Here is a 27,604-nt window from a genome sequence, read left to right on the forward strand (position 1 = left end):
ACTCCTTCTTTAAAGGCAAGCCAGGCTGCCTTCCCAGCAGAGGCTGGTTGAACGGGAATCTGGGTCTGAACTGAGCTTGTGTTTGAGTAGATAGAAGGGGCCTACGACCCTGGCCGGCTTGTGCTCTGCTAATGGGGGTGCTCCAGAGGGACCCCTTTATGGCGTATGGGTAGGACACATGCTAAACCCAGCTCGCATCCTCTCTGCTGACCTTTCTGCTTTGCCCGTTACTGCAGCCAGCCAGTGGGGGGTGTGTGTGTGTGCGCGCGCGCGCAGCTCCACGGCACCTCAGCTGCATGCACCACGTGTCACTTTCTCTCCCAAGCTTCTCTCTTGCCACCCCGCAGGGCACTTGTAAACCAGGAACTCGAGGGAATTACCGCTTCTGGGGCGATCCTTGAGCAATGGGGGACAGGAAGCAGTGGGTAACTATTCCTCTCCTCCGTGCGGGTGGACAGTCACGCAGCACACGCTGCTGACATTCTGCACGGCTCCTCAGAGAGACCCCAACGGGACTCCCCGGGTGCCCACAGCAGGGGCCCACTCTATAATGCACTTCTGGATGGGCTTTCTCTTTCCTCCTGGTTTGCTCATTCCAGTCTTCTCACCTTTCCCTAAGCTTGCTTCCCAGAATAGCTACCTGCTCTCACGGCTCTCTTTCTTAGGGAACCAAGAAGATGGAGTATAAACAACAAATGAACAACATCCACCATTTGTTCTCTGAGCTCCAGCTACTTTCCCCGATAACGCTGAAAGGCAGGTCTAGGTTTGTGCACAAAGTGACTGGACGCTTTCCTGTGGATTTCTGTGAATCCTCGCAAGACTCCTCTGTCGTCACAATTACAAAAGTTTTCAATTTTTTGTTTTTCTTAGGGAAATAATGTTTCTTTTTTTAAATCAATGAGAACGCCTAAGCTACTACATTACTTCAGACTCGTTTGTTTACAAATGACCCAAAATAGCAGACATAGCTCACATTTAAAGAAAAAGGGGGAGAGGGTTTATTGAATTGACATAACTAGGAAAGAGAAGGACAGATGTTTCAAGCATGGCTCTGGCCAGAAGTTCAAATGATGCCATCAGATTTTGTGCTCTCTCTTTCTCATTTCCTCTATATGGTTTCCTTTTCAGACATGCTCCATTATCCGCCCATCCGGGGGAATGTGGTACCCGGAACCCAGGTTCTACTCATCTGTCCACTTTGCCATCCCTAGTGTGTTGGCTTTTCCCCTTCAAGCTTATTTCCTCATGGTCCCAATATGGCTACTGAAGCTCCAGACATCACCACCTCACCAACCACTTCCAGAGACAGAAAAGAGAATGTGCTTTTCTGGTGCTTCGTTCTCATTGAATTTCATTCATTTACTCACTTGTTCATTGAAAAAATATTTGTTAAGCCTCAGATGTGAAGGAATTCTTTTTTTTTTTTTAAGATTGTTCCTGAGCTAACATCTGTAACCAATCTTCTTTTTTTTTCTTCTTCTCCCCAAAGCCCTGGAGTACACAGTCGTATATTCTAGTTATGGGTCCTTCTAGTTGTGCCACCTGGGACGCCGTCTCAGCATGGCTTGATGAGTGATGCTAGGTCCACGTCCAAGATCCAAACTGGTGAAACCCTGGGCTGCTGAAGTAGAGTGCGCGAATTCAACCACTCAGCCATGGGGCCGGCCCCAAGAATTCATTATATATTCTGGAAATGAGTACTTTGCCAGATACTCTTAAATTATTAACATTCATACTTTTATCGTTTTCTTTATCCTCTTCCTGAAAATGGAAAAGCCCTTAGAACGTTTAACTCTCACTCCTTTCTTTGTCTTCATCACAGGTGATATTGTCAACTAGTATTTTAGTTAATGGCTAGTTTTTCTTTTTTTTTCCTTCCTCCAGAAATTGTGCTTTGAGAAGTCAGGACAACCCCAGTTTGGGTGAAGACCTCCCGGTCAAATAGAACCTCCAGTTGTGGGGCCAGCCCAGTGGTGCAGCAGTTAAGTTCGCATAGTCTGCTTCAGCGGCCCAGGGTTTGCCAGTTCGGATCCTGGGCACGGACCTATACACCTCTCATCAAGCCATGCTGTGGCGGCATCCCACATAGAAGATCTAGGAGGACTTACAACCAGGATATACAACTATGTACTGGGGCTTTGGGTGGAAAAAAAAAAGAAGCCCCAGTTCTTTTTTTTTTTGAGGAAGATTAGCCCTGAGCTAACTACTGCCAGTTCTCCTCTTTCTGCTGAGGAAGGCTGGCCCTGAGCTAACATCGATGCCCGTCTTCCTCTACTTTATACGTGGGACGCCTACCACAGCATGGTGTGCCAAGCGGTGCCACGTCCACACCCGGGATCTGAACCGGTGAACCCTGGGCGGCTGAGAAGTGGAACATGTGAACTTAACCACTGCGCCACCGGGCCGGCCCCAGAACCCCCAGTTCTAATGTTAACTTTTCTAATAACAGTTCTAATGTGACTATCGATAGGATATTTAATGTTTAACACCATGTTTTCCTGGACTCCATCACTGTAAGTGGAAATTTAGGGCATTAGTTTCTGCATCAAGAGTCTGAGGAATTCATAAGAAATGGAGCATAGCAGTTGCCTACAGGGTAGGGCAACTGGGAGGAGGGGAAGCGAGGACAAGAGTGAGGATTTTTACTGTTTCTTTCTAATTTTTTGTTTTCCTAGGTTCGTTTTTTTAAATGCTTTTTGTTTTTTAAACCATATGAATGTAAAAAAAATAAAAAAAATTCTATTTAGGGTAAATCCCTAGGAGAGTCACAAATACCATCAAGGTCTAGTGCTGGCCTCAGACGTCTTTGGATCTTCTGCTAAAACACTGATTTCTATTAATTTTTAAAAATGGAGGTAAAGTTTACATACAACGAACGGCACAGATCTTAATCGTAGGATTCAATGGCTTTGATGAATACAGACATCTGTGTAACCAATATTCCCCTCAAGGTGTAGAACACTTGCATTACCCCCAGAAAGTTCCTTCACACTCCTGAGTCGGCCCCAATCCCCTATGGGCAACCACTATCCTGATTTCTAGCTCCGTGCATAAAATTTCCCAATCAGGAGTCATACAGTTATTCACTTTTGGGTTTGGGTTCTATGGCTCAACTTAATGTTTTGAGATTCATTTCCATTGTTGCATATACCAGTGGTACGTTCTTTTTCTTTCTTTTTGCTTCCGTGTAGTAATATCCCCTTTTTCTTTCCCGATATTGGTAACTTCGCTCTCTGTACTTTTCTTTCTGTCATGAACAGTCAGTCTGGTAACGGTGTTTATCAATTTTACTACTTTTATTAGTTTTTTACAATGAACTATTACTTTTGTTAATTCTTTCTATTGTATATTTGCTTTCTACCTTGTTCATTTCTCTTTTTTTAGGTGCTTATATGAACATATGTGAACTATGCTTTTGTATAAAGGAAAAATCATTATTTTTTGCTCCTTTCTTCTGCCACGACTTTTGCCCCATCACCTGCCAAAACCGTCGTTATTCCCTGCTGTAAAGAAAAAATACAAAATGTGTGCACCTTATTGTGCACAACTTTTATCTCATAAGAAACATGGAACTGCAAGATATTGGTCTCTAGTTAATGATATGCATTCAATAAAATATTCAGATGTGACTACTGATATCTGCAACTTACTTGAAGTGCAGCAAAAAATGATGGATCAACAAATGGATAGATCGATATGTGATAAGTACTGTAAAATATTAATTGCATAATAAAGATGGCCAGATATATGGGTATTCACTGCAAAATTCTTTCAACATTTTTTTCTTTTTACGTTTGACCCCTTTCATCTATTTCTCCCCTCACCCCCCAGCAACCACCAATCTGTTCTATCTATAAGCTTGTTTTCGGTTTGTTTTAGATCCCACATATAAGTGAGATCATACGGTATTTGTTTTTCCCTGTCTGACTTATTTCACTTAGCATAATGCCCCCAAGGTCCATCCATGTTGTCGCAAATGGCAAGATTTCATTCTTTTTTATGGCTGAATAATATTCCATTGTGTGTATGCATGCGTATATGCGTGCATGTGTGTGTGTGTACGTACATATAGATGAAATTGTGGTATATACCATTCATCCATCAACGGACACTTAGGTTGTTTCCACATCTTAGCTATTGTAAATAATGCTGCAATGAACATGGGGAGTGAAGGCCTAGTTTTTAATCTCCAAATTTGTTATTTTTATTTTTATAGTTTCATGCAAGTCGGTATTTGTTCTGATTTAGCCGGGAGTTTATCAGTTTCATCGTTTGCCATCCCTACTCGATCTCAGTACTTTCTTCTGGTTTTAATATTCTTTTTCCTGAAATACATCTTTAAGAAATTCTGTTGGGAAGGGTTTGTTGATGGTAAATTCTTTCTATTTGTGTTGATCTGAAAATGTCTGTCTTTCTTATTCTTGAAAGATGGTTTCACTAGGTATGCAACTGTACACTGACTGCTAGCTTCTCCTGGCACATTGACCATTCTCTTATGACTTCTATTTTGTTGTTGTTGTTTAGAAGTCTGCTGCTAGTCTTATTACCCATTTATTACAGGTGATCATCTCGGCCCAACAAATTCTTAGCTACTCTTTCCTCGGAAGCTGCTTCAACGTCATTCTCTCCATTCCCGCCTTCTGGATGTAGCCTGAGCTTTCTTCCTGCATCCTCTCTCTTAACTTCCCAGTCCTATAGTCCATCTCTTTGTTTCCTCTTTAATCTGCATTCTGGGTAATTTATTTAGATCGACACCCCAGTTTATGAATTGTGGCTAATCTATTGTTTAACTTATGCATTGCATTTTTAATTTCAAGTTTTATATTTAGTACTTTTTCAATCTCCTCTGTCTTTTGAAAACATATCTTGTTTCTTTCTAATGCTGACAGTTGCATCTTCTAAGTCTTTGATCACCATAAACTTACTTATTTTATATTTACTTCTCATGAACCAATCATCTGTAGTTCTTGGGGGTTAAATTTCTGCTGTTTGTAGTTTCTGCTGACTGGTTTATTTTTCGTGTGCTTTGTACTTCTGGATCATGAGCCTACGTTTGTCAGGGTTCTATCTGTGCAGTCCTGGGCAGCTTGTGCTGAGGGCATGACCCTCCAGAGGGGAATTTATGTTTCCTTCTCCAAGGGCGTTGGGGTGCTACAACCTGGGTTGGTAACTCATCACGTTACTCTCTCTAGTCTTGGAGCTTCCTGGGCCATCCTGGTGGTACATATATTCAAATCCCACATCGTTGTGAAGCTTGATGAGTCTCTTCTTCTTCCACTCTCTGGACAAGACAGACGAGTTTTTTTGTTGTTTATTGTTACTGATGTCGAGCGAAGTTTCCCAGTCTTCCATTTCAATATCCTAGCTTTACCGTGGGTTTCTCCGTATCAACTCCCCACCTCGTATGCCCGGGTTGTAGCTTCGACGCTCAGATTTCTCACTTCAGCTTCATTTCGGCCCCAGTATATTTTCTTTCCTTTTTTCGGTGAGCTCGGCCATCCATTTGAAAGAGAGTCCATTATACTGGATCTCGTATTGATGGGTGTTTCCAGTCTGCCAGGCTGCCCGCCGGTGTTGTTCAAGCTGAGTCAACAGGAAATACACAGCACAGTTCTTTCATAGAGTCTTTTTCCTTGGGGAATATACACTCGTCCCTCAAAATCCGCAGGGGATTGTTTCCAGGAACCCCGAGGATACCATAATCCGCGGACGCTCAATCCCCTGCTTCTGCCCTGGGTATTCGCGGGTTCCGCATTTGTGGATTCAGCCAACCGCGGATCCTAAACATAGTACAGCATCCGCGGATGCGGAACGTGAGGCTACGGTGAGCGGATGGCACCTTTCTCCGTTCTTACAAGCTGCTGTCATTTAGAGGAAGTGGTAAATGTGGGATTCAAGTCCACACTAGCAATTCCTCGTAACCGTAGACCCGCTTTCCCCTGATGTTGCCGCTTTCCTTGAAAGCCACGCCCTTTCTAACTCCCACTTCCACTTTCCGCGACTGGCTGGGTGAGCGGGTAGGTGTGCGGTCTTTGCTTTGTCCTGTACCTTCAAAGTGAGGAATGTGACATCATTCTACAGCCTCTCCTCTTACCACCGACTGCTAGGCCACTTTTCGCCTTCTCGGAGCCTTCAGGTCCTGTCTCCTGGTTTCCTTTTCCAATCTTCCTGGCAGTCACCTTCAGCTCCCTGGGCAGCGTGCAGCGTCTGCTATCACAGTCTCCATACTATTTCCTCTCGAGTTACTTGCATGGTTTCTACCCCTAGAAATGTAGTCGCACCGTTTTAGCCACACTGGATGAAAACCACTTGCTCCTTCTAATCGCCTCTCCTTCTTTATCACACCTGTGCCTTGGTTCATGCTTTTTTGCTCTGCCTGGAATGCCCCAGTCGCCTCTCGACTTGTCGCTGTCCTAAATATCCTCCAGGACCTGCAAAGATATCCACTCTCGTATGAAGACTTCCCATACCTTTCCAACTGGATGCAATGGCTTTCCCTTTCGGCCCCTGGAGCGTTTTAATATTCTCCGATGACACTTTTCTTCTTCTGCTTTGGCTAATCTTACTTGTGCATTTTTCTTCTTTTTATTGAGCTCCTTCCAGCATCTGGGCACCCTTTATTCATTCAAAAAATACTACCTGAGCAGTTACTGTGTGCACCATGCATGCCTAGGGTTATAAAGTGAACGAGACAGGCAGGCGGTTTCCTCAGAGGCTGTGCATAACAGGTCTTAAACACAGACAGTCTTCATTTAACCAAAGAACGAGTGATTAACTAAAGACATATACATATATTTAATACAGAGAAAGACAACAAAGAAAACAGAACGCCCTCCACCTATGCGGCTCTCAGATGGGGCATGTGTGCTGAATTTCCTATCATTTTGGGAGGAATATGGATTGGAGGGCAGACAATGCTCCCTTGGATGTGGCGAAGCAGAACGTGGGTTCCCCATCTCCGGAATACTCTCGTCCCAGTCTCCTTGGATCTGTGACAAGCAGGCATTAACTCACGAATATTCCTGGAACCACGTTGCTGCTGGAAGCCCCAGGGCGTCTCCAGACTCAGTCATCTCCATGAATATTTAAGCCGGAAGTGACAACTCCCACCAGATGGTGCTAAGGCATAAGGAAATGGTTTTCACAGCCAGTACCAGTTGCTGAAATGAATAGGGTCATTTCGTGAACCTCTCAGTAACATCACTCTGAATTTTGATTGAATCTTTTAGACTTCACTTCCTGCCTGATGACAGGGATTTTACTGTGCATGTAGAAAGCTAGATCATGTAAACAATACAGAAACAAAATGAAAAGGAAAATCTCTGTCCCCCATTTCTGCCTGTGCAATTTCTCTACCCCGAACTGTTAATTGCTTCTTGGATTCCTCCTAGAAAAAAATCTTGCACATATGCCGTATGCCTGAAGATAAGCATCTAGATATACATTTTCTCTCCCCTGTTTTTGTGTATACATATATTTACATAAAGCTGTTTTGGACCCTGCTTTCATATTTCCATACCAACATATATATGCGTTCTTGCATTATTCCATTCTAAGCATGTTCCATAATCTATTTTGCTCGTTTCCAGTTTTTCGCTATTCTTAGAAACACTACTGTAATGAATATTTTTGATGAACATCGTTGAGAATATTCATAGGGTCATCTCCATGCAGAGGGATTGTTATGGCATTTTACGTTTCATGGAGACTGCCAAATCGCGCTCCAGGAAGGTTGCGCGCTCATCCGTACCGATTACAATAAAACGTTTAGATTTGTGTCCGTTTCCTAACAGTTTTATAAGTGAAGCACGCTGTCTCGTTGTTTCCATGGGCGGTGTCTTCCATGATGAACGAGGCTGCCCGTCTTTGCGGGACTGTCGCCGTGGAGCCCGGGCGTCGCGCGCCGGCCCGGGAGGCCCTAAACGGTGCCCTGACTCCTCCTGTCCGCCAGGGGGCGCGGGCCCGGGCCGCTCCCGCATGCGCAGTGCGCTCGGTGTCAGCCGCCGAGCTCGGTCGCCGGCGCAGACGCAGCCCCCCCGGCGGCGGTGGCCCGCGCCCCGCGGCATGAGCCGGTGACCGAGCGCCGGGCCGAGCGGGAGGCAGCCGTGGCCGAGGTGAGCGCGGCGCGGGACGGCCGGCGGGCGCCGAGGGGCGGGCTCGGGCCTCCTGGGCGGCGGGGGCAGCGCGGGCCGCGCGGGGCGACCCCCCCCCCCCCCCCCCCCCCCCCCCCCCCCCCCGCGCACGTGATTCCCGCTGCGGGGGCGCTTGGATCGCCCACCGCCTCTTCCCCTGGTCAGCCCCGCTTTGCTTCCCACCTGTCTCCCTGGCGCACTCCTGTCCACCCGTGCGCCCCTGCCATTTCTCCCCGGACCCTGCTGCTTCCTTCCCCCGCGGCGCCACCCTCTCCCGGGACCCCTCCCTCCCCGCTGCCACCTCCTTCCCTCGGGCGACAGGGTTGTGTTCCTCCCCCGGGGACTCCTTGCGCTCTGGGCTCCGCCGCGGCCTGTGGCGTCCCAGGCAGTGCTGGATGCCGTGGGCAGAGGTGGGACTCTGTGCTCCAGCTGGGGGCCGGGGGGGAGGTGGCTCTGGGCATCTGCTTGAAGCTCAGAGGCATTTCGAGTTTTCCTCCTGGCCGTGGGAACCGGATCTGTCTATGCAGTTTTCAGACTCGAATAATTTGCCGGAAAGTGCTAATCTAGAAGGGTCCCTGTTGGTCTGAAGATGTCTTGAAATAGAAATATGTCCGTTTTCACCTTCTATGTCAGGTGAGTGCTCTCGCGACTTCACCTAGGCTGGGTTTGTCAGTTTCAGAGCTCAAAGGCTAGTCACGGTCATAAAGCAGGTGATTCCGTTTCCGTCCTTCTCACTTCCGCTGGTGAAGCCTGTTGGTCCTGGAGGCGGGTGTGAATGGACAGATTTGGGTTTGTCAGGTTGTGCTGCTCCAGAGCAGCTGCCATCCTCCGAATCCTAGCTTTGGCATTTTCTAGGTGTGTGACATTGGGCGAGTGACTTAGCCTTGCTGTTGCACTTTCCCGGTCTGTCAAAGGAGGGTAATAATTACCTTGTCACATGGCACTGATGGGAAGATTAACTAAGTTAACACAGAGTTCTTGAAACAGATCCTGGCATGTAGTCAGTCCTCAGTAACGTTTAGTTGCTAGTTATTTAATTATGTGCATTCTATAATGTATAGTATAATTCCCACAATCAAAGGGCACGGTATTTTTTTTTTTTTTTGGTGAGGAAGGTTCACTCTGAGCTAACATCTGTTGCCAGTCTTCCTCTGTTTTGTGTGTGGGATGCCACCACAGCATGGCTTGACGAGTGGTATAGGTCCATGCCCTGGATCTGAACTCTGGAACCAGGGCCACCGAAGCAGAGCTGGTCAGACTTAACCACTGTGCCACGGGGCTGATCCCGAAGGGCACAGTATTTTTTTTATTGGAAACCATTTTTGGGGGCGGTTAGTCATAACATGACTTTAATTATAAAAACGCTATCAGATAAGGCAGTGAATCACAGATTTTCCTGCTTTTGCTAACATTTAGTTCCTTTGTTTTCAGGCACAGTTGGGTTAAATTCCAACGTAGTAGTGGCCCTGGGAGTTCAGCTGTGAGGGCTTCTCTAAAAAGCTTAAAAAGACGAGATTGCGACTCAGAACGTTGGACTAAGTGGGTTGGGTACAGCCTGAAGCAGCAAGGAAAGGTGCTTTATTCATTCAGGCAAATTTTAAGAATAAATAATTCCAGGAACAGAAAATGCGCCTCATCCTGACAGCAGAGTGGGGTTAACAGATTTTTCCGGTGACTCAGTGCTTGACAGCTAGCCAGAGGCTTGCGCTGTGTCGCAGGGGCACGTTCGATGTGTTTCCAGGAGGATAAAGGTTGTGGGGCTCTGCTGTGACGTCTTGTTGGATCCAGGTTATGTTGTTACGTGGAATAAACATTCATTAGAAGGAGCTTTCTTGGGGCCGGCTCTGTGGCCAAGTGGTTAAGTTTGCGCGCTCCGCTGCGGCGGCCCAGGGTTCGGATCCTGGGCGCAGACATGGCACCGCTCATCAGGCCATATTGAGGCGGCATCCCACATCCCTCAACTAGAAGGAACGGCAACTAAGATATACAACTGTGTAGAGGGGGGGTTTGGGGAGATAAAGCAGGAAAAAAAAAAAAGATTGGCAACAGTTGTTAGCCCAGGTGCCAATCCTTAAAAAAAAAAAAAAAAGAAGGAGCGTTCTTTTGGTCTGTCCTCTTGAGGGAAGCTCCGTGTAGAGGGAGGAGGGTATTCAGGGGTGGGGCCAGAAAATTCAGTCTATGGAAGTACCTAGTGATATTTTTTTTCCCCTTTGGAAACTCTAAATTCAAGAACAAAAATACTCAGAGTTCATCATCATATAAGAACTGCAAACATGGGCCCTGGACAGCGTGTGCACTGATGGAACTGGGAGGGATAGGCACACTTATGTTGATATGAAATGTGTCCTAGACATGGGATTAGGTGCTGGGAATAGGGAGCAGAGGTGAAAAACTCTTGACTACAAAAGTTGCAACCAGAAGAGGAGACAGACTCGCATTACTTACCTGGTTAATATGGTGTGGCCGGCGCTGTGATGGAGTGTGGAAGGTCTGGGGACGCTCACAGAGCAGGTCTGTCTCGAGAGCACTTCGTAGGGGGCTGTTTTCGTTTCTCATCCTTTCCTTTTTTCTTGAAGGCTTTTGCCCTCGTCTCTTCTACTGAATTTTTATTCTCAGACGCTCGCCGTATCTCCCAGCTGTTTGGCACAGACTCCCCGGAGCTCGTTTAGCCTGTGTCAGCAACCTTAGAAATGGGGGTTTATGTCTCTGGGCGTAGCCCTCATCTGCCCCCCTCATCCAGGGGACGGGCCCCGGTGGATGGGAGCCAGAGCTTCCTGTCCTTCAGGGGGACGGTCCTAAGGTGCGTTTTTCAGAGTCCGCCAGCCGCTTGCACCCATGTCACTTTTTCTTAGTTTGGCGGAACGTAAACTGAGACAGTTGGGATAGAAGTGGGTCTGGAAAGCGGGCCCTGAGCACTGCCTTCTGACACTGGGACCGCTCGCCCTCAGATGGCAGCAAGGTCCCCCTTGCTGGCAGGCAGTGAGGTGTTGATGGCCCATGGTGCCCTCTCACCTCACGTCGTGGGACCCCCGCCAGCGGTGGGTGGGGTGAGATTCAGGTGGAAGGGACGGCGCTGGCTCTGGCACTTGAGCAGTATGTGGATGGGGGCAATGATCAGGATGGGAGAGGTGGCTGCTCTGGAGCGGTGTGTGGACGAGGGCGGTGGTCAGGATGGGGGAGCTGGCTGCTCTTGTTTTCCCCCTCAGAGGCCTTGAGGTCACATCGGGTCAGATCAGCCACATGCCCACACTGCGAGACAGAGGGCGCAGTGACAGCGTCTCCTGCAGCTGGAGGGCTGGCTGAGTCGAAAAGCAGGCCCAGCATATGATCTTAGTTGTGGCAGCACTGCAGAGGAAGTGGAGTGCACAGTCTTGGCAGGTTGTTAATAGGGAAGAAGTGGGACCCTGGGCCCTGGGATGCAGACATTCGGGTGGAAACACTGGGAACTCTGAACTCGCAGGTTTCCTTAGATCCTCTGGGCCGGCAGAAGCATCCACCTCCCCCTGCCTGGATGCTGTGCACAGACCTCGCCTGAGGCGGATGCCTTGCAAGATTCTGCTTACCCTTCTCGAGATCTTGCCCCTTCCTTCAGATCTCGGCGTCGCCCAAGTGGGGAAGTCCAGTCCCGTCTGCCGGGGAAATAGCTTTTGTGCTGAACAAGTTGCAGGACTGGCTTGTGTGACCCAGCAGGAACTGGGGAGACGCACGTGGGAGTGAATCTTGAGGATGTTAGACCCAGTGGGCAGTGGCGGACTATAAAGCTGGCTGGGAGAGAGTCGTGGCCTTGGGAGCATTCTCTGATGCTTCAGGATTTAGTGACCCGGCAAGGACAGCTAGAGCGCGTTGTCCTCTGCTGCTGGGCGGGCTCCCTGAACTTGGCCACAGCCATGGCTGATGCCCTTGGCTCTCAGCTGGGCGAGATTTTGCCTCCGCGGGGGTCTTTGGCAATGTCTGGATATATTTTCAGTTGTCACAGCTAGGGGTTGCCTCTGGCTTCTGTTGAGCAGAGACCAAGGATGCTGTTAAACCTTCCACGTTGTGCAGAACATCTCCCCACAAAAAAGAATTATGTGGCCGCCACTGCCCGTAGCGCTGAGGTTGAGAACCCCGGCCTCCAGTAAGTGAGGTGGACGGGTCAGAGCTGACTTGGCAGAGAGTTAAGGAAGGGAGAAGGGTCAGGGAGGTGGGGCCTTGAGTTTGATTTATTTCTCGAGGCCAGAGGTGCAGCATCTGCGCATGTCCCCAGGAGGGTGCCCTCCCTTCTCTTTGGTGAAATGGGATGCCTGGTGAGGGACCAGGACCCTTCTCAGTGCCTTTGAGAAGCTCAGTGTTGGCTGTCCTCTGTAAGCCGGGAATGGCTTACGAGATGTGACATAAGGTTCCTAGGTGTCTGTGAGGACGATGGGATTTTGAGGCAGGTAGACACAGTACCTGTGCGGGCGGCAAGGCCCAGCCTTCAGCCGGCGTGTCTTGACTCTCTGTGGTGCTAATAGAGCATGGTGTTCCCAAGGGCAGTAGAGCTGGGCAGCCGCCTAGGGTACCGCTCGACTTGTGTGCCCAGAAAACACTCAGGAGCCGGCAGGCAGAAGGCTGATGTGTCAGCTGCCGCAGTGGGAAAATCGCTGTTCGTCGTCTGGTTTTCGGGTGTGAGCTCTCAGATCTGTGTCCCATGGATTGAGGGAGAGGCTGGATCACTTTGAAGAAGTACCCTGCAGTGTCTTTGCCAGCATGGACAAGTGTTCCCCAGGTTGCTTGAGGGAACCGCAGCTCTTTATCCGACTAACTGGAGGTCAAGGAAAGGATACTCGCCGGACCCTCTGAGCGCTGTTGACTTCAGGGTCTGAGCTCATCGTGGTGCCAGGCGGCCCTCAAGCGATGGTGGCTAGGCATGGGGAGGTCAGTGCCCAGCCTCTCATGCTTCTGAGGGACAAGGCGTCCTCTGCGTGGTTCTTCAGGGGGTTCCCAGCAGCCCTGAGAGCCTGCTGCCCAGGCAGCAACCACCTTCATACGTTCTCCTCGTTGGCTTTCCCTCGGCTCTCCCTTCTTGCTCTGTGCTCTCAATTTCTGCTGTTACCTCCCGAGGAAAACTGCCTGCACCGCCATCCCTGTCTCTGGCTTTTCTGGGTTTTGTGGGGGTGCGGTGGAGGGGGGACCCAGGCTGTAACAGGTAGGAAGCAAAATGTGATGGCTAGGACTCTAACGGGCTGGTTACCAGCCCCCGCTTCTTTCCAGCCTTCTGCTGAGCGCTCGGGCCTCTAGAGCCGGGTCACTCTGCTCCCAGGGGGGTTCCTGTGGCGCAGGGTCCTGCCGGCGCTTGTGGTGTCTGGGTCTTTCAGTTTCCTGTGCTGCTGGGTAGAAAATGTCTCATTGTGGTTTTACTTTCCCTGACTGTTAGTGAGACTGGCCCTCTTTTCAGACGTGTATGTCCCGTTTTGTTTCCTCTTGTGAATTCCTGCTTGAGTTTTTGTTCAGTTTGCTGTTTTTTGTTTGTTTTTATGGCTGTGCAGGAGTTCTTGATTCTGGTTCTAGTCCTTATTGGTTGTATGTATTATAATTATCCTCTGGTTTGATTGTCTTTTTATGTCCTTTGGTGTCTTTTGATGAACAAAAGTTCATCACTGTAACACGGAATTTATCATTTTATGGCTTGCACTTTTTGTATTTTGTTTCAGAAATCAGTTTCTGCCCAGAAGTCAGATACTCTTTATTGTGTTGTAAATATTTTATAGTTTTGCCTATTACGGATAGCTTTTTAATCTTCCTGGGGTAGACTTTCCTCCCCTCTGGCTGCTTTTAATATTTTTCTTCGGCTTTCTTCTTAGTGGTTTTACTTTGACATATTCAGGTGGGGTTTTCTTTGTATTCTCCTTGGACTTGAGCATCTTGAATCTGCGAGTTGATATCTTTCATTATGTTTGGGAAAACTTAACAGAAGACAGCTGGATTCTCGTATCTACTGCTGCATTCAGTCTTTGCAATAAGACACAGCATGTAGCCTGTGGAAAATGATAGTGAAAAAGTAATGTCAGTATTATGAAAACAGGTCAGACTCTTTGAAAGCGTCGTGGGGACCCCCTGCAGTCCCCAGGCTATTCTTTGAGAACCACTTGTCTAAGATTTTGGTATTAGAGATTATACTAGCCTTCTAAAATAAGCTGGGGCGTATTCCCGCTTTTATCTGAGCTCTGGAATAATATGTGTAAAATTGGATTTGCTGTTTCTTCAATGTGTAGTAGAGCTGGGGAAATCTTTTGGGCCTGGAATTTTCCTTATAGGAAGATTTTTTACACTTTCTTTTTTTTAAAAGATTTTATTTTTTCCTTTTTCTCCCCAAAGCCCCCCAGTACATAGTTGTATATTCTAGTTGTGGGTCCTTCTAGTTGTGGCATGTGGGATGCTGCCTCAGCGTGGTTTGATGAGCAGAGCCATGTCCGCACCCAGGATTCGAACCAACGAAACACTGGGCCGCCTGCAGCAGAGCACGCAAACTTAACCACTCGGCCACGGGGCCAGCCCCGATTTTTACACTTTTGATTCAGTTTCTTTAATGTTATAGAACTCTTCAGGTTGGCTATTTCTTCTTGCGACTGTTTTGAGAAGTTGCATTTTTAAAGAATTTTTCCATTTCAGCTAAGTTTTCAAATGGGTTGACATAAGTTCATTGATATCATCTTATCTTTTAAATATATGCAGCATTTACAGTTATGTTCCCCTTTTCATTCTGCATATTTTTGCTCTTTTTCTCTTTATCTTGGTTAATCTTACAAGAATTATATCAAATGTCAATTTTGTCTTTTTTAAAAAACCAACTTTTAGCTTTGTTGATCCTGTTTATTTATTTATTTATTTTGTGGTGAGGAAGATTGGCCCTGAGCTAACATCTGTTGCCAATCTTCCTCTTTTTGCTTGAGGAAGATTCTCGCTGAGCTAACATCTGTGCCAGTCTTCCTCTATTTTGTATGTGGGACGCCACCACAGCATGGCGTCATGAGCAGTGTGTAGGTCTGTGCCCAGGATCCCAACCGGCAAACCCTGGGCCGCTGAAGTGGAGTGTGTGAACTTAACCACTACACCACTGGGCCAGCCGCTTTATTTTTTTTAATTAATTAATTTCTGTGTTTTTATTACTTATTTTCTTCTATTATCTTTGGATTTATTTTGTTATGATAATACCTTTTTTTATAGATAATCTGTAACTCATGAAAATTTGTAAAAGCTCATGTGTGGATACTATTTTTATTCCATTAATCCCGGTTTTGAAATATGCAAAGTAGGTATTTTTCAAACGGGGTGACCCATTATTGGGTGGTATATTTGCTCTAGTAGATTATGGCCAGCATTTTTTTAAAAAGCAATAGACTAACAGAACAGAAAGCTGTAGTGTTCATCGTGTGTCCTGTGGCGACGTGCTGAGGTTAAACATTGTTTTGTGAACCTGTTATTTCAGATAGATGCATGCACACACACACACCTGTGTCTGTACTGGATCGCAATGTAAAGTGTATTTCTTATTGTAGGTTTTAGGTTAAAAAAACCTTTGAAAGCTACTGTGTTAAAAGTAGTTTGTCTGATTTTAGTAAAGATTTCAAACCTGATTTCACAAAATAAACACCCGAGGAGCTGGCTAAAATGACGGATCCTTTTCTAGACCTGCTGGGGCCAGGGCTCTGTTGTAACAAACTCCTCGTGCAGTTCTCAGCCTTTGGGCGTTTGGGAACCACCGATTCAGGATATAAATCGACCTTGAGAGCCTGTTGGAAGTTCTAACTTGGGGCACTGGTGGGTGCAGCTCCTCGTGTGCATTTCTCCCGAACCCTTCTATCTTCAAGCTGCAGGAGGGACACACAGAGTGGCAAGAAAGCCTTCGGGGGGCCGGGATGTGGTAGGGGGTGGGGGACAGGCTGGGGACATACTATTGTTAGAATGACAGAAAAAATGAAATAGCTGTCATGCCTGCATTTCTGTCATAGAATTGTTAGCATATGTTGAATGGCTGATGTATATACCCCAAAGATGACAATCTTTAAGCTTAAAATGTATGAACATTTGTACATTAGTCCCTGACAAGCCGTCTCTTCTGTTCCAGCTCATGGTCTCAGAGATGCAAGTCGAAATCATTCATGACTGTTCAGCGCATTTCACCCAAAAGCTGATAGCGACAGCACCTTCAAGTCTTGGCGGTTCCCCCCTAGCTAGGCAGCAAACAGTTTTACCCTGTGGGCAGTGACCAGGGGGAGCTCCGTTTAGCTAAGTGACAATGGTTGATAAACCTTAGATGGTCTATGAGCTTTTCAGTTATTTCCCTTTATATTAGTAGCTTCTCTGAAAGATCAGTGAGTAGAATGGGACCGGTTTGTAGATTGGGACTGTGACACGTGGAAGCCAAGGTAGCTTGTGGCAGGAACATGGTAAATCTGTGACGCGTGATGCAAGGACAGCAAGGCTCTGCTCCCCCAACACCCCACAGTGTCTAGGCCCCAGTTGGGGTGGGTTTGTTTGGTAAGGATCTTAAGTTGTGATCTACAGGAGAACCTTGCATTTTCAGTTGAGGACTAAGAATTTCCTTTGTATCAGTCACTGATGCCCATTGGCTGTTTCATTACCTGTTGCTGTGTAACAGACCAACCCCAGACTTAGTGGCTGAAAACAGCAGCAGCAGTCATGTGTGAGCTCACGATTCTGCAGTGTGCAGAGCTGCATGGGGATGTGCATGGCTGCTCCACGCATGGGGATGTGCTTGGCTGCTCCACATCGTTTCCACTGGGCTCTCCCTGAGGTTCCTTCCCCTGGGAGCTCGGCGCCCTGAAGGCATGCCGGCTGGCTTCCAAGAGGACGAAAGCAGCAGCTGCAGGGTCTCTTAAGACCTGGGCTCAGAAACCCCAAAAGCCTTCTGCCACATTCTTCTGGCCAAAGCAAGTCAAAGGCTAGCCCAGATTCAGGGGGAAGGGAAACAGATTCCATCTTTGATTGGAAAAGTGGTGTGCACGTTCACCGAGGAGAAGCAGCGTTGGAAAGTGACCCGCTGCACTGCCCTTCTTTCCCTCCCACCCTCCCTCCTTATTCCTCTCTTCCCTCCTTCCATCTGTCCCCTTCACTGTAAAACATCAAGGTGTATTGAAAGATCCAAGTTTCCTCTGTTCTTCTCTACTACCCCTTGGCACTTTATCGATACTTTCTCATTGGCGTTTTCACATTTGGCATTTTCTTGTGTTTGTGGCCGCTCCCTCGTTAGACTAGAAGTTCCTCTCAGGCGGGGTCTGGCTGCGTCGCGGTGCGTGGTGGGTGCTCAGCAGAGGGCTGAATGAAGAGATGGGTGCAAACAGATTGTAGCATAACAAGCGTTCGAGAAGAACTTGGCTGAGAAGAACCAAGTTTGTCCAGATGAACCCTCAATTAATGTTAGGCAAGTGTTTGCAAACAAAACGAAGCCGCTCTCTTTGGCTGTTTCACTTTGGATTTTTTCCCTTGGTCAGCACCGGTCTTCCTAAGCCCCACGTGTTTACCAGCTTATGCTTTCAGTGAATGTGACTTTATAGTATAAAGTTATATTTTTATATTATGTATCAGTATTTACATTAAATAGTGTTTGTAGTATTAAATATAGCATATATTCATACGTACCAACATGCATGTTTGTATATGTTTATAGGGGATTTTTGCCTAAGAAACCCTTTTCAAAAATCCCTTTCCATTATTACATCGGACCACTTAAGGGAAAGAAGGAGGCGCATTAGAAGCTGAGCAGTCCTTTCAAGTGTCCTCTGCCGCCCTAAATAGCTCGCTTTTCTCGTTTCGCCCCGTACCCAGGAGTGCGAGGAGGGGGCTGTCTGGGTCATTATGTGCGCGGCGGTCAAGTACAGCCTCCGGGGTCCGGCCCTCATCCCGAGAATGAAGACCAGGCACCGAATCTACTACGTTACCCTCTTCTCCATTGTCCTCCTGGGCCTCATTGCCACCGGCGTGTTCCAGTTCTGGCCCCATTCCATCGAGTCCTCCAACGACTGGAGTGTGGAGAAGCGCAGCATCCGCGACGTGCCCGTGGTCCGGCTGCCAGCCGACAGCCCCATCCCCGAGCGGGGCGATCTCAGTTGCAGGATGCACACGTGTTTTGATGTCTACCGCTGCGGCTTCAACCCGAAGAATAAGATCAAGGTGTATATTTACTCTCTGAAAAAGTACGTGGATGACTCTGGCGTCCCAGTCAGCAACACCATCTCCCGGGAGTATAACGAGCTGCTCACGGCCATCTCAGACAGTGACTACTATACCGACGACATCAACCGCGCCTGCCTGTTTGTCCCGTCCATCGATGTGCTTAACCAGAACGCGCTCCGCATTAAGGAGACAGCACAAGCGCTGGCCCAGCTCTCGAGGTATCTAGCACTCCTGCAGACCGGAGCCGAGTCCTTCAGGGAACTGCGGGCAGGGAGAAGGGGGCGGTCTGCTGTCTAGCGGCTTCCAGCTGTGGGCTCCTGTCTCGTGGGAGGGGACGTGAATGAGCTACTTGCTGGAGCAGGAGGCCAGTGCCGTGAGCATCTGGCCTCTGAACCGGTGAAAAGCGGTCTGCCATCGGTGCTACCGCCCTGGGCTCCTAGCTTCTTAGGATTTACAAACTAAGGATAGCTCGTCTTCCCATACTTTTCCTTTTAAATTTAAATACTATATTCCCTTCTTTGTTAGTTACGTAATCCGTGTTCGCTGTAAAAAGTCTGAAAATACAGGTAAGCACAAAAGACAATGTAAGATTCATTCCATAATCCGGCCTCTAAGAATCATTATTAATATTTTAATATTACTTTTCAGTCATCTTTTGTGTGAAAAAATCTATGTATGCATCTATATACACATTGCATAAAATATTTTGCATAAAATATGCATAAATTTTGCATAGAATGTATACATATGCATATATACATATTTTATATAGTAATATATGCATATATGTGTGTATATATACATTTTTGTGAAGAATGGCATCACACAGTACATACTCTTGCTGCCTTTTTTCCTTATACTGTGAATATATTTCCAAATAATTTTATATTTTTACTATGTAATTTTTAGGGTTGTATATGTATTCCATTTTACTCATGTTCCATAGTGTATTTAACTCAGCTTCTGTATTTTATTTATTTTTTGTTTCTTTGACAAAATGGTGGACATTCAGATAGTTTTCATTGTCATGAGCAGTTCTGTAGTGGGCAGACTCGAAGTAGACGCCCACCCATTTTTCCTTTTGAGGGGCCAGGCTGATGCCTGTTGTCCTGCTGGGGTTTCTAGGAATTCTCTTTGCACATCCGAGAAGTGGCCCTGTTTTGGGTTGGGGATCCTTGCTGCTCGTCATCCGGTGACTGACTCCTGGTTTTGTGTCTTCATAGTTGACATGTGACTTCTACGTGTTTAATTTCTTAATAGGTGGGATCGAGGTACAAACCACCTGCTGTTCAACATGTTGCCTGGAGGTCCCCCTGATTATAACACGGCCCTGGATGTCCCCAGAGACAGGTAGGTGCACTTGGGGGCGTCCCTGTGATGGGCTTCTGAGGATTAAGTAAACGCGAGACCCTCTTGTCTGTGGAAAATCATACTCCTAAGCCTGCTGGGACACAGTTTGTTATCGAAATTGTTCGTTAATATAAAGCATTGTCCTCCTCAAGACTTGGAAGTGCGAGACCTGCTTAAGCCTGTTGTGGGGAACCAGGTGGAGCTTATGTTCTAGCCCAGCTGCTTAGACCCATCTCTTTTCTTAGCCTGGGTTGCGCTCCCCTGCGTGCGGCCGCCTCACCCCCTGTAGCCGGGTCCTGAGGCTCGGGTCAGCTCTCTGAGTTTGGGAGCGTTTGCCAACAGGAGAGCCGCAGCTCACTGAGGGACGAGGGCGTGCATGTGGGAAGGGACACCCAAAGCCGCAGTGTCAGGACACGGGCACTCGGAGTATCCTTCACTGTGTTGTTTCAGTCAGCGGGGTTCTTCCTTCCTTCCTGTGTTTCTTTCTCTCCTCCCGCATCCCACCCCCCGCCCACTTCTTTCCTTCCTTCCTGATAAAACCTTCCTACAGGCAGATGTGCCTGGGGTGGTTGTGGTTGTGGGCTCGCTCTCTGTGCCTGTCGGCCCTTTGTGCGTGGACTGGAAAGCTCGGGAATGAGGTGCCGCTTGAGGCTCCTCCCCAGCACTTGGTTCAGTTGAGAACAGAGAGCATGGGCCCAAGGTGAGAGTCCTGGGCAACGCTCAAGGCCAAGGGTTGTCGTGAGTTTATACATGAACTTGTCTACAACCAGATGTATTACAGTCGGTGTTTACCTCTCAAAATCCTTGTCACTGAAGAAGGTCAGCGAATGGCCGGAGGCCAGCTGTGTTCCCAGCTCGTTAGAGGTTAACATTGTCATTTATGAAAATCTACGCTTGGATGGCTTTTCCCCAGGAGATTAAATCTAAGCCCTCTTTGCTTTAAGTGATTCTCGAGAGTCCCGGTTGAGTTTCTATCTGGAAATATATTCATCGCTAGAAGAGACAGACACCCAGGACCAGCCTTCAGCTTCGGTGTAGGAACCGTCTCAGAGGATAGAGGGCAGTCGGGCTGCAGAAGTTCTGCAGAAACCTTCCGGACACAGGGGGCCCTGATTGGCTCTCAGCCCCGGGTTCCTGCTGGGCCGGGCCGTGCTTTGTGGATTTGGTTGTCCCGGTAGAGTGGAATGCTTCAGAGACCGAGAAGGGAAGGAGCTGTAAGGAAGGCAATGTCTTCACCTGCTGCTCTGGGTTTATTTGGAGAAGGGCTTATTTCTGTTTGGGCCATTTCACTTTTTGCTGACATTTTGGTATATGTATGTGCATGGGAGAAGGGTTTTATTTTTATCAAGTGCACATGTTAAATGCGGTTTCATTTCTCTGCAGGAGAGTGTCAAGCAGGCGGGAGAAAGTTTAAGTTCTTGCCGAGGCTTAGGTGTTAAGGACCAGGAGGTTAAATCGTTTTCCCCGTGCGTGCGTGGATTTTTGTAAGTGATTATAGGCAATCCCCTAGCACGTCCTGAATCACTGTGGAGCCCTCCTTTATCTCTGCAGTGGGAAATTTCATTTTGGAACCTAGGTGGTCTTCTGGTTGGGGCGAGGAATAGTGGGTTTGTTTGTTAATTTTTCTTATCCTTTGTGCTTGCTCCTGAATTCAGAGGAGGCAAGAACCATGAGCTCCATATCAGATGATTCGGAAATTAGAAAACAGACTAGATTAGGCTGCTGCTAAGATCTCCTGACATCTAAAGTTGTGGGTGTGATTACTTTAGAATTATTTTACTCTGGGAAATGCAAGGACCAGGACTGAAGGAGGTGTCTGCTCAGCGAATCCATGTTTTATGCTGCTCACACCTGGTTTTATTTCTCTTCAATTTTTAAAGTCATACACATGATACACAGATACCTTCTTTGTGTAAGCTTGGGACAATATGCAAGAGCATAAGGAGTAAAATGTAGAAATATGCTTTCAAACTCTCCTCTCTTTTCACTCCCTTCCTGAGAGCTAATCACTTCTATCAAATACCATCAAGCACTGTGTTTTTCTAGTCTTCTTTCCTATGGATTTATACACAAACGCATATGTGTATACACATAACCATTTTATCTTAAGTGGGAGCAAATTATATCTCATCACTGCCTCACTTTATTGATCGTTGTTTTCTCAGGTATGTTCTGTAATATTATTACTTGGATTTGTATTTTTTATTGTTTTATTGTTATTTTTTGCTTGAGGAAGATTAGCCCTGAGCTAACATTTGTGCTAATCGTCCTCTACTTTTCTGTATGTGGGACGCCTCCACAGCATGGCTGGTGAGTGGAGTAGGTCTGCATCTGGGATCTGAACCCGTGATCCCTGGGCCACCACAGTGGAGCGCATCAACTTAACTACTTGGCCACGGGGCCAGCCCCATTTACTTGGACTTTTATTACCCTTTCTTTGCACGTATCTCTCACAAATTTCTACTTTTGTGTGGGTGTATATTTATTTATTTACACTTGTTATGGAAAATTTCAAACCTTTATGAAGAACAAAGACTAGTACAGGGAACCACACGTACCCCGGTCCAGCTTCAGTAATCGGCCTTCGGGGCCAGTCTCCATTCTTCTGGACTCCTACCCACCGCCGGGTATCTGGAAGCAAATCCCAGACGTTAATGTCATTACATCTGTAAATATTTCCATTTAAATCTTTGCATGATAACGGCTTTTTACAAAACATAACTACAGTTACTATTATCACAGCTAAAAAATTAACAATAATTCTTTAATATCACCAAATATTCGCCAAATATCTGGCCATTGTTCAAACTTACCTGTCTCATAAATATCTTTTTATAGTTTGTTTGATGCAGTAAACAAATAGGGATGCCCAATAGAATTGGTCAGCTTTTTTTTTTTTGCAAACGCTGAGGCTTTGTATTTGAGGCATTTGCTGGCCTGATTACATGCCTGGTTTAAGTGTGTTCAGGCGCTGTGAATACTCAGGAGATCTACCCAGAGTAGGGGTAGTGGAGTACACAAGGTGTGGGGAGGGCTTGGGGACAGAGAGACGTGCTGGGGACACGTGGAGTGATACCACCACTTGGCCTGGTGCGAGTCTGATGGCCACATTAATTCTTTCTCAGCTGCAGGGTTTCCACTCAGCCTGTCGCAGCTTTGGAACTGGTCTCTGATTTGGGGATACGTAATGGGAAAACAGAATGTGCTTCTCAAAAGCTCACTTTTGAGTCAATGTAAAACACGTGTTCTGCAAAGTGAGGGACCCTTGCAGTGTTTCCTCTGTTAGAATGTTGTGGAAACATTGGCAGCAGGAGATCCAGTGCCTTAGAGTTGAAGGCCTGTTGGTCGCAGGGCTGGGTGGACTCGTGTGACTAACTGCAGGTGTGGCTCTTTCCGGGATCACGCATGGAGAGCACGTGTGTGATCGATCTGTGGCATAAGGTGTGCCTCAGATTGCGGGCCTTCCCGCTCCCGGGGCGTAACCCCACCCTTCCCCCGAACAGAATAACTGTGCGGGGCTCCGGGGACAGAGCAGCAGTGAAGGCTGGTCAGAGTCTGCCCACGAACGCCCACCCCTCTCCTCTGGGCCGTGGGTGTAATTGCCTAGTCATCCCCGCCCGGCTCACCTGGGTGCCTGGTGCCTGTGTGTTGGATCCATGTTGCTGCTCTGCACAGAGGTCGAGGGGGCCCCTGCGGTCTGCTTGCCATCAGCGTCATGGAGCCTGCCCAGGTTCGTGTCGGATGGATTCACTGCTGAATGCTAATCAGGAAAATCAGACCGCATGTTGGTACTGAGGATGGTTATTAAGTTTACAGAGTAGACTGGCAGCTGGAGAGATTTTAGCCTGCATATTACCTCACCAGCCAATTCTTGGTTCCATAAAGCTTAAACAAACAGAGTGGGATTTCCAGGGTTGGTTTGAAAGTCTTTGAACTTAAACTGGTCATGTTAGAAGGGAGTGTAGGCTGTCATCAGGCCAGGGAGGGGATTGGTAGCCATCCATATTGCAAAAAGTGTGTTTCTCAGCTCAGATGTTTTTGGCTCAGACTGTGCAGTGGGTGGAACTGGCAGGACTCTGCCCCGTAAGTGATTCCGATGGGGGTGGGGCCCCAGGGATGGAGTGGCAGGAACAGTGGGCGTGATGGACTCCCGCTTCCTCTCTCTGATGATGTGTCGTCCTGCTCGCTGGATCCAGTTGCCACAGTGTGTTCACGGCTTTCTAATTAAGGAGAAGAAAAGCTAGTGCATGGGAACTGCAAGGAAAGCACCAGCGGGCCCGTTCTGGATTCTGCTTCCTGTCGAGGGAATTGGGCTGGTGAAACTGAATGGCTGGTGGAGGCCGCGTGATTCGCACGTGGCTCTGGATGACAGTGGGAAGAATTGCTCGGGGCAGGAGCTGGAGAGAGGCTGGGGCGCGCACAGCCTGAGACCTGATGCTTTGCTGTCACCGCTGCTTTCTGTGCCCGTTGTCTCCCGAGGTTCTGGTCGGTGGGTCAGGAGGTGAGCGCCCCGCCTGTCCTCCCCGCGCAGACCCGTTGTTAGGCCCGTTATCGTAAATGTGTTTAAGAGTCGGGCTTGACCTTTGGGAGAGGTGAATGGGGTCTGAATAAGGTAGGAGAGGGGCTGTTCATAGGGTGTCCTCTGGGCTGTGATGTTTAAAAACGTGAAAAGTGAGGAAAGACTCCTCAGGGCCCCGGAGGAAGGCAGGTGGCTCGGGGATGGAATGCGGCTGAAGCCAGGGCATGTGAATGGGAAACAGTTAGCGAGGTGTCTTTCCAGGAAAGGGCCTCAGTAAACATTAGCTCTTGTGGACACTAAGACTCAGGTATTCCTGGCCCCTTCCACGGAGCTGATGAGAACGAAGACCTTCTTTCTTTCTCTTGTTTGACAAGATCCTTTGCTTTCAGGGCTTTGCTCGCTGGTGGTGGCTTTTCTACGTGGACCTACCGACAAGGCTACGATGTCAGCATTCCTGTCTACAGTCCGCTGTCCGTTGAGGTTGACCTCCCGGAGAGAGGACCAGGGTAAGGTGCATTCGCCTCAGCCACGTGTGCTGTGAGGTGCCAACCAGGTTCCACGTGGAGGCTGTCACAGCAGTCAAGCATCCATTACGGGACAGGGTCCTTGAGGCTCCTGTCCTCCTGCCCCCCCACCTCCCTCGCCTTCCCTCCCCCCACCCCCTCCTGTTTATCCTTCCGTTTCTCTCTCTCAGTAAATTTACAGTGCTGCCTACCATCCTTCCAAGTCAGGAATCTGCGTGGTGTCCTTAACTCCTTCCTTTCCCTTCCTTCCTACGTCAAAGGAGTAAGTCCTTGGTTCTTCGTCTAAATATTTCTTAGGTCTGTCTCCTCCATCCCTCCGCCCCGCCCTGCACCAGGTTCCTGCCATCTCGCCCTGGGGTTGCTCAATGCCCTCGTTTGGTTTCCCTCCTCTCGTCTTGCCACCTCCCAGTCTGATTGTTGGCTTCATGTTGCTCTTAGGATAAAGCCTAGACTCCTTAAAGTGTCTTTTAAGACCTTCTATCACATGACCGCTTTCTCCATCTCTAGTTTTTTTCCTTTTAGTTCTTGGAACGAGCTTTGCTCTCTCAGTTTTTCTGGGCTGCAAACACTCTCCGCTGTCTGGCAGTCTTTTTCCTCATTTTCGTCAGACTAGTGGTTGCTTGTCCTTGAGGTTTCAGCCTGAAGACCTCTTGCTCGGGGGGCGCTGTCTGAGCACTGGGGTGCCTCCCCCGGCTGTGCGCTTCCACAGTGGCCTGCGCTTCTCCTCGGGCACCGCTCATCGTGCCCTGCTGTGAGGACGCGCTCACAGCCCCTCTGCTTCGGACGTGGCGTTTTGTAAGTGCCGTGAAGCTGGGGCCAGGGCTGTGTTTGAGCTGCCATGTCCCCAGTGCCTGGCACGTGGTCGGCTTGTACTCTTGGTATGTGCGTTAGTGAAAAGGCTGGCAGCGTGGATGCACAGCGCCTTTTGTCTAAGCTTTTTTGCTGTAGTCTGTGTAAAAATTGTGCTAATTCATGGTGGGAATCTCAGTGTTTAAACAAACACGATGACGTTGACATATGACATTGACATCTGACATTGGGTGAGATTTAAAAACGTACACTTAGCATTTGGTCTCAGAAATGAGTCTCAAGGAATCATTTGCTTACAGAAGACCACAGCCACTCCCTAAGCATCCCAAACGTCCCCATAGAAGCCTTTATGGATTCTTTGAGAAATAAGAGAACTCTTCGAAAGAGAAGATGTTTCTCTCCTGTGTGGGTGTTTTACCATGTGGCATGGGACCAAATTCTGAAGCTTGCTTTAGGCATGGCAAATTTTGTTATTTAGACAATGTATAAAGTGCATTCAATATATATATATTTTTTTCCTGAGGAAGATTCTCCCTGAGCTAACATCTGTGCCAATCTTCCTCTATTTTGTATGTGGGATGCTGCCACAGCATGGCTGCCAAGATGTAGGTCTGCGCCCAGGAATTGAACCTGGGCTACCGAAGTAGAGCACACTGAATTTAACCACTGTGCCACAGGGCCAGGCCCCCATTAGACATTTTTAAAAACCTTAAACATGTTTTCCTCTAGCCTTAGGCAAGTGCAGAGAAAGAAAGACAGGTTCGCAAACTTGTTGCTTAGATCACCTTTCTGGATTTTTCTCTGTTAGTGGACTCCCACAGTGGACTTATTTTATTATTTTTTTTATTGAGATATAATTCGTATACCATAAAATTCACTCTTTTAAAGTGTACAATTCATTGGTTTTTAGTATATTCACAAAATTGTGCCACTATCATCATTACCATCTAATTCCAGAACATTTTCATCACCCCTAAAATTAACCCATTACCTGTTGGCAGCCCTTCATCCTTGCCTCCAGACTTCACACCCGCTGCCCCCAGCAGCACCCACTGATCTGCTTTCTGTCTCTGTGGATTTGCTCCTTCTGGATGTTTCGTATAAATGTAGTTGTAGAGTAGGTGGCCTTTTGTGTCTGTCTTCTTTCACTTAGCATCATGTTTTCAAGGTTTATACATTTGGTAGCATAGAATCAGTACTTTGTTCCTTTTCTGGCTGAATTACATTTCATTGTATGGATATACGACATTTTGTTTATCCATTCATCAGTTGATGGGCATTTGGGTTATTTCCACTTTTTAGCTATTATGAATAATATTCCTCTGAACATTCATCCAAAAGTTTTTGTGTAAACATGTTTGTAGTTCTCTTGAATGCATACCTGGGAGTGGAATTGCTGGGTCATATGGTCACTCTGTTTCACTTTTGTTTTTTTTTTTTGGTGAGGTAGATTGGCCCTGAGTTAACATCTGTTGCCAATCTTTCTCCTTTTGCTTGAGGAAGATAGTCACTGTGCTAGTCTTCCTCTTTTTGTATGTGGGATGCCGCCACAGTGTGGCTTGGATGAGCGGTGTGTAGGTCTGTGCCAGGGATCCAAACCTGGAAACCCTGGGCTGCTGAAGTGGAACATGTGAACTTAACTGCTATGCCACTGGGCAGACCCCTCTGTTTAACTTTTTGAGGAACTGCCAGGCTTTCCCAAAGCGGCTGCACCATTTTACATTCCCACCAGCAGTGTCTGAGGCTTCCGATTTCTCCACGTCCTCTCCAACACTGTGATTGTCTGTCTTTTTTTATTCTTCCGTCTTAGTGGCTGTGAAGTTTTATCTCATTGTGGTTTTGATCGGCTTTTCCCTGATGACTAATAATATTGAATATCTTTTCATGTGCTTTTTAGCCATTTATATAATCTCTTTAGAGAAATGTCTGTTCAAATCATTTGCCCATTTTTAAACGGGGTTGTGTTTTTATTGTTGAGTTGTAAGAATTCTTTATGTATTTTAGATACTAGACTCTTATCAGATATATGATTTGCAGATATTTTCTGCTATTCTGCCGGTTGTCTTTTCAGTTTCTTGGTAGTGTCGTGATGTGCAAAAGTTTCTAATTTT

General features: G+C 47.4%; 1 protein-coding gene across 3 annotated transcripts in view; it reads left to right on the forward strand.

Annotated features, from left to right (window-relative positions):
- The first annotated feature begins 7,991 nt into the window (after positions 1 to 7,991).
- The window catches only part of EXT2 (exostosin glycosyltransferase 2), a 145,178-nt gene continuing 125,565 nt past the window's right edge, over positions 7,992 to 27,604 (forward strand). Inside the window, exons 1-4 of one of the 3 annotated variants that reach the window (XM_046643227.1) lie at positions 7,992 to 8,117; positions 17,943 to 18,508; positions 19,551 to 19,640; positions 24,549 to 24,665. In XM_046643227.1, the coding sequence (XP_046499183.1) occupies positions 17,973 to 18,508; positions 19,551 to 19,640; positions 24,549 to 24,665 (743 nt within the window). In that variant the 5' untranslated portion in view covers positions 7,992 to 8,117; positions 17,943 to 17,972. Of the gene's footprint in view, positions 8,118 to 8,625; positions 8,769 to 17,942; positions 18,509 to 19,550; positions 19,641 to 24,548; positions 24,666 to 27,604 lie in introns of those variants that run through there. The other 2 variants (XM_046643228.1, XM_046643226.1) reach the window with 2 other exon arrangements.

The sequence above is a fragment of the Equus quagga genome, chromosome 17 (genome assembly GCF_021613505.1).
Source record: "Equus quagga isolate Etosha38 chromosome 17, UCLA_HA_Equagga_1.0, whole genome shotgun sequence".
In the NCBI taxonomy this organism is placed as follows: domain Eukaryota; kingdom Metazoa; phylum Chordata; class Mammalia; order Perissodactyla; family Equidae; genus Equus; species Equus quagga.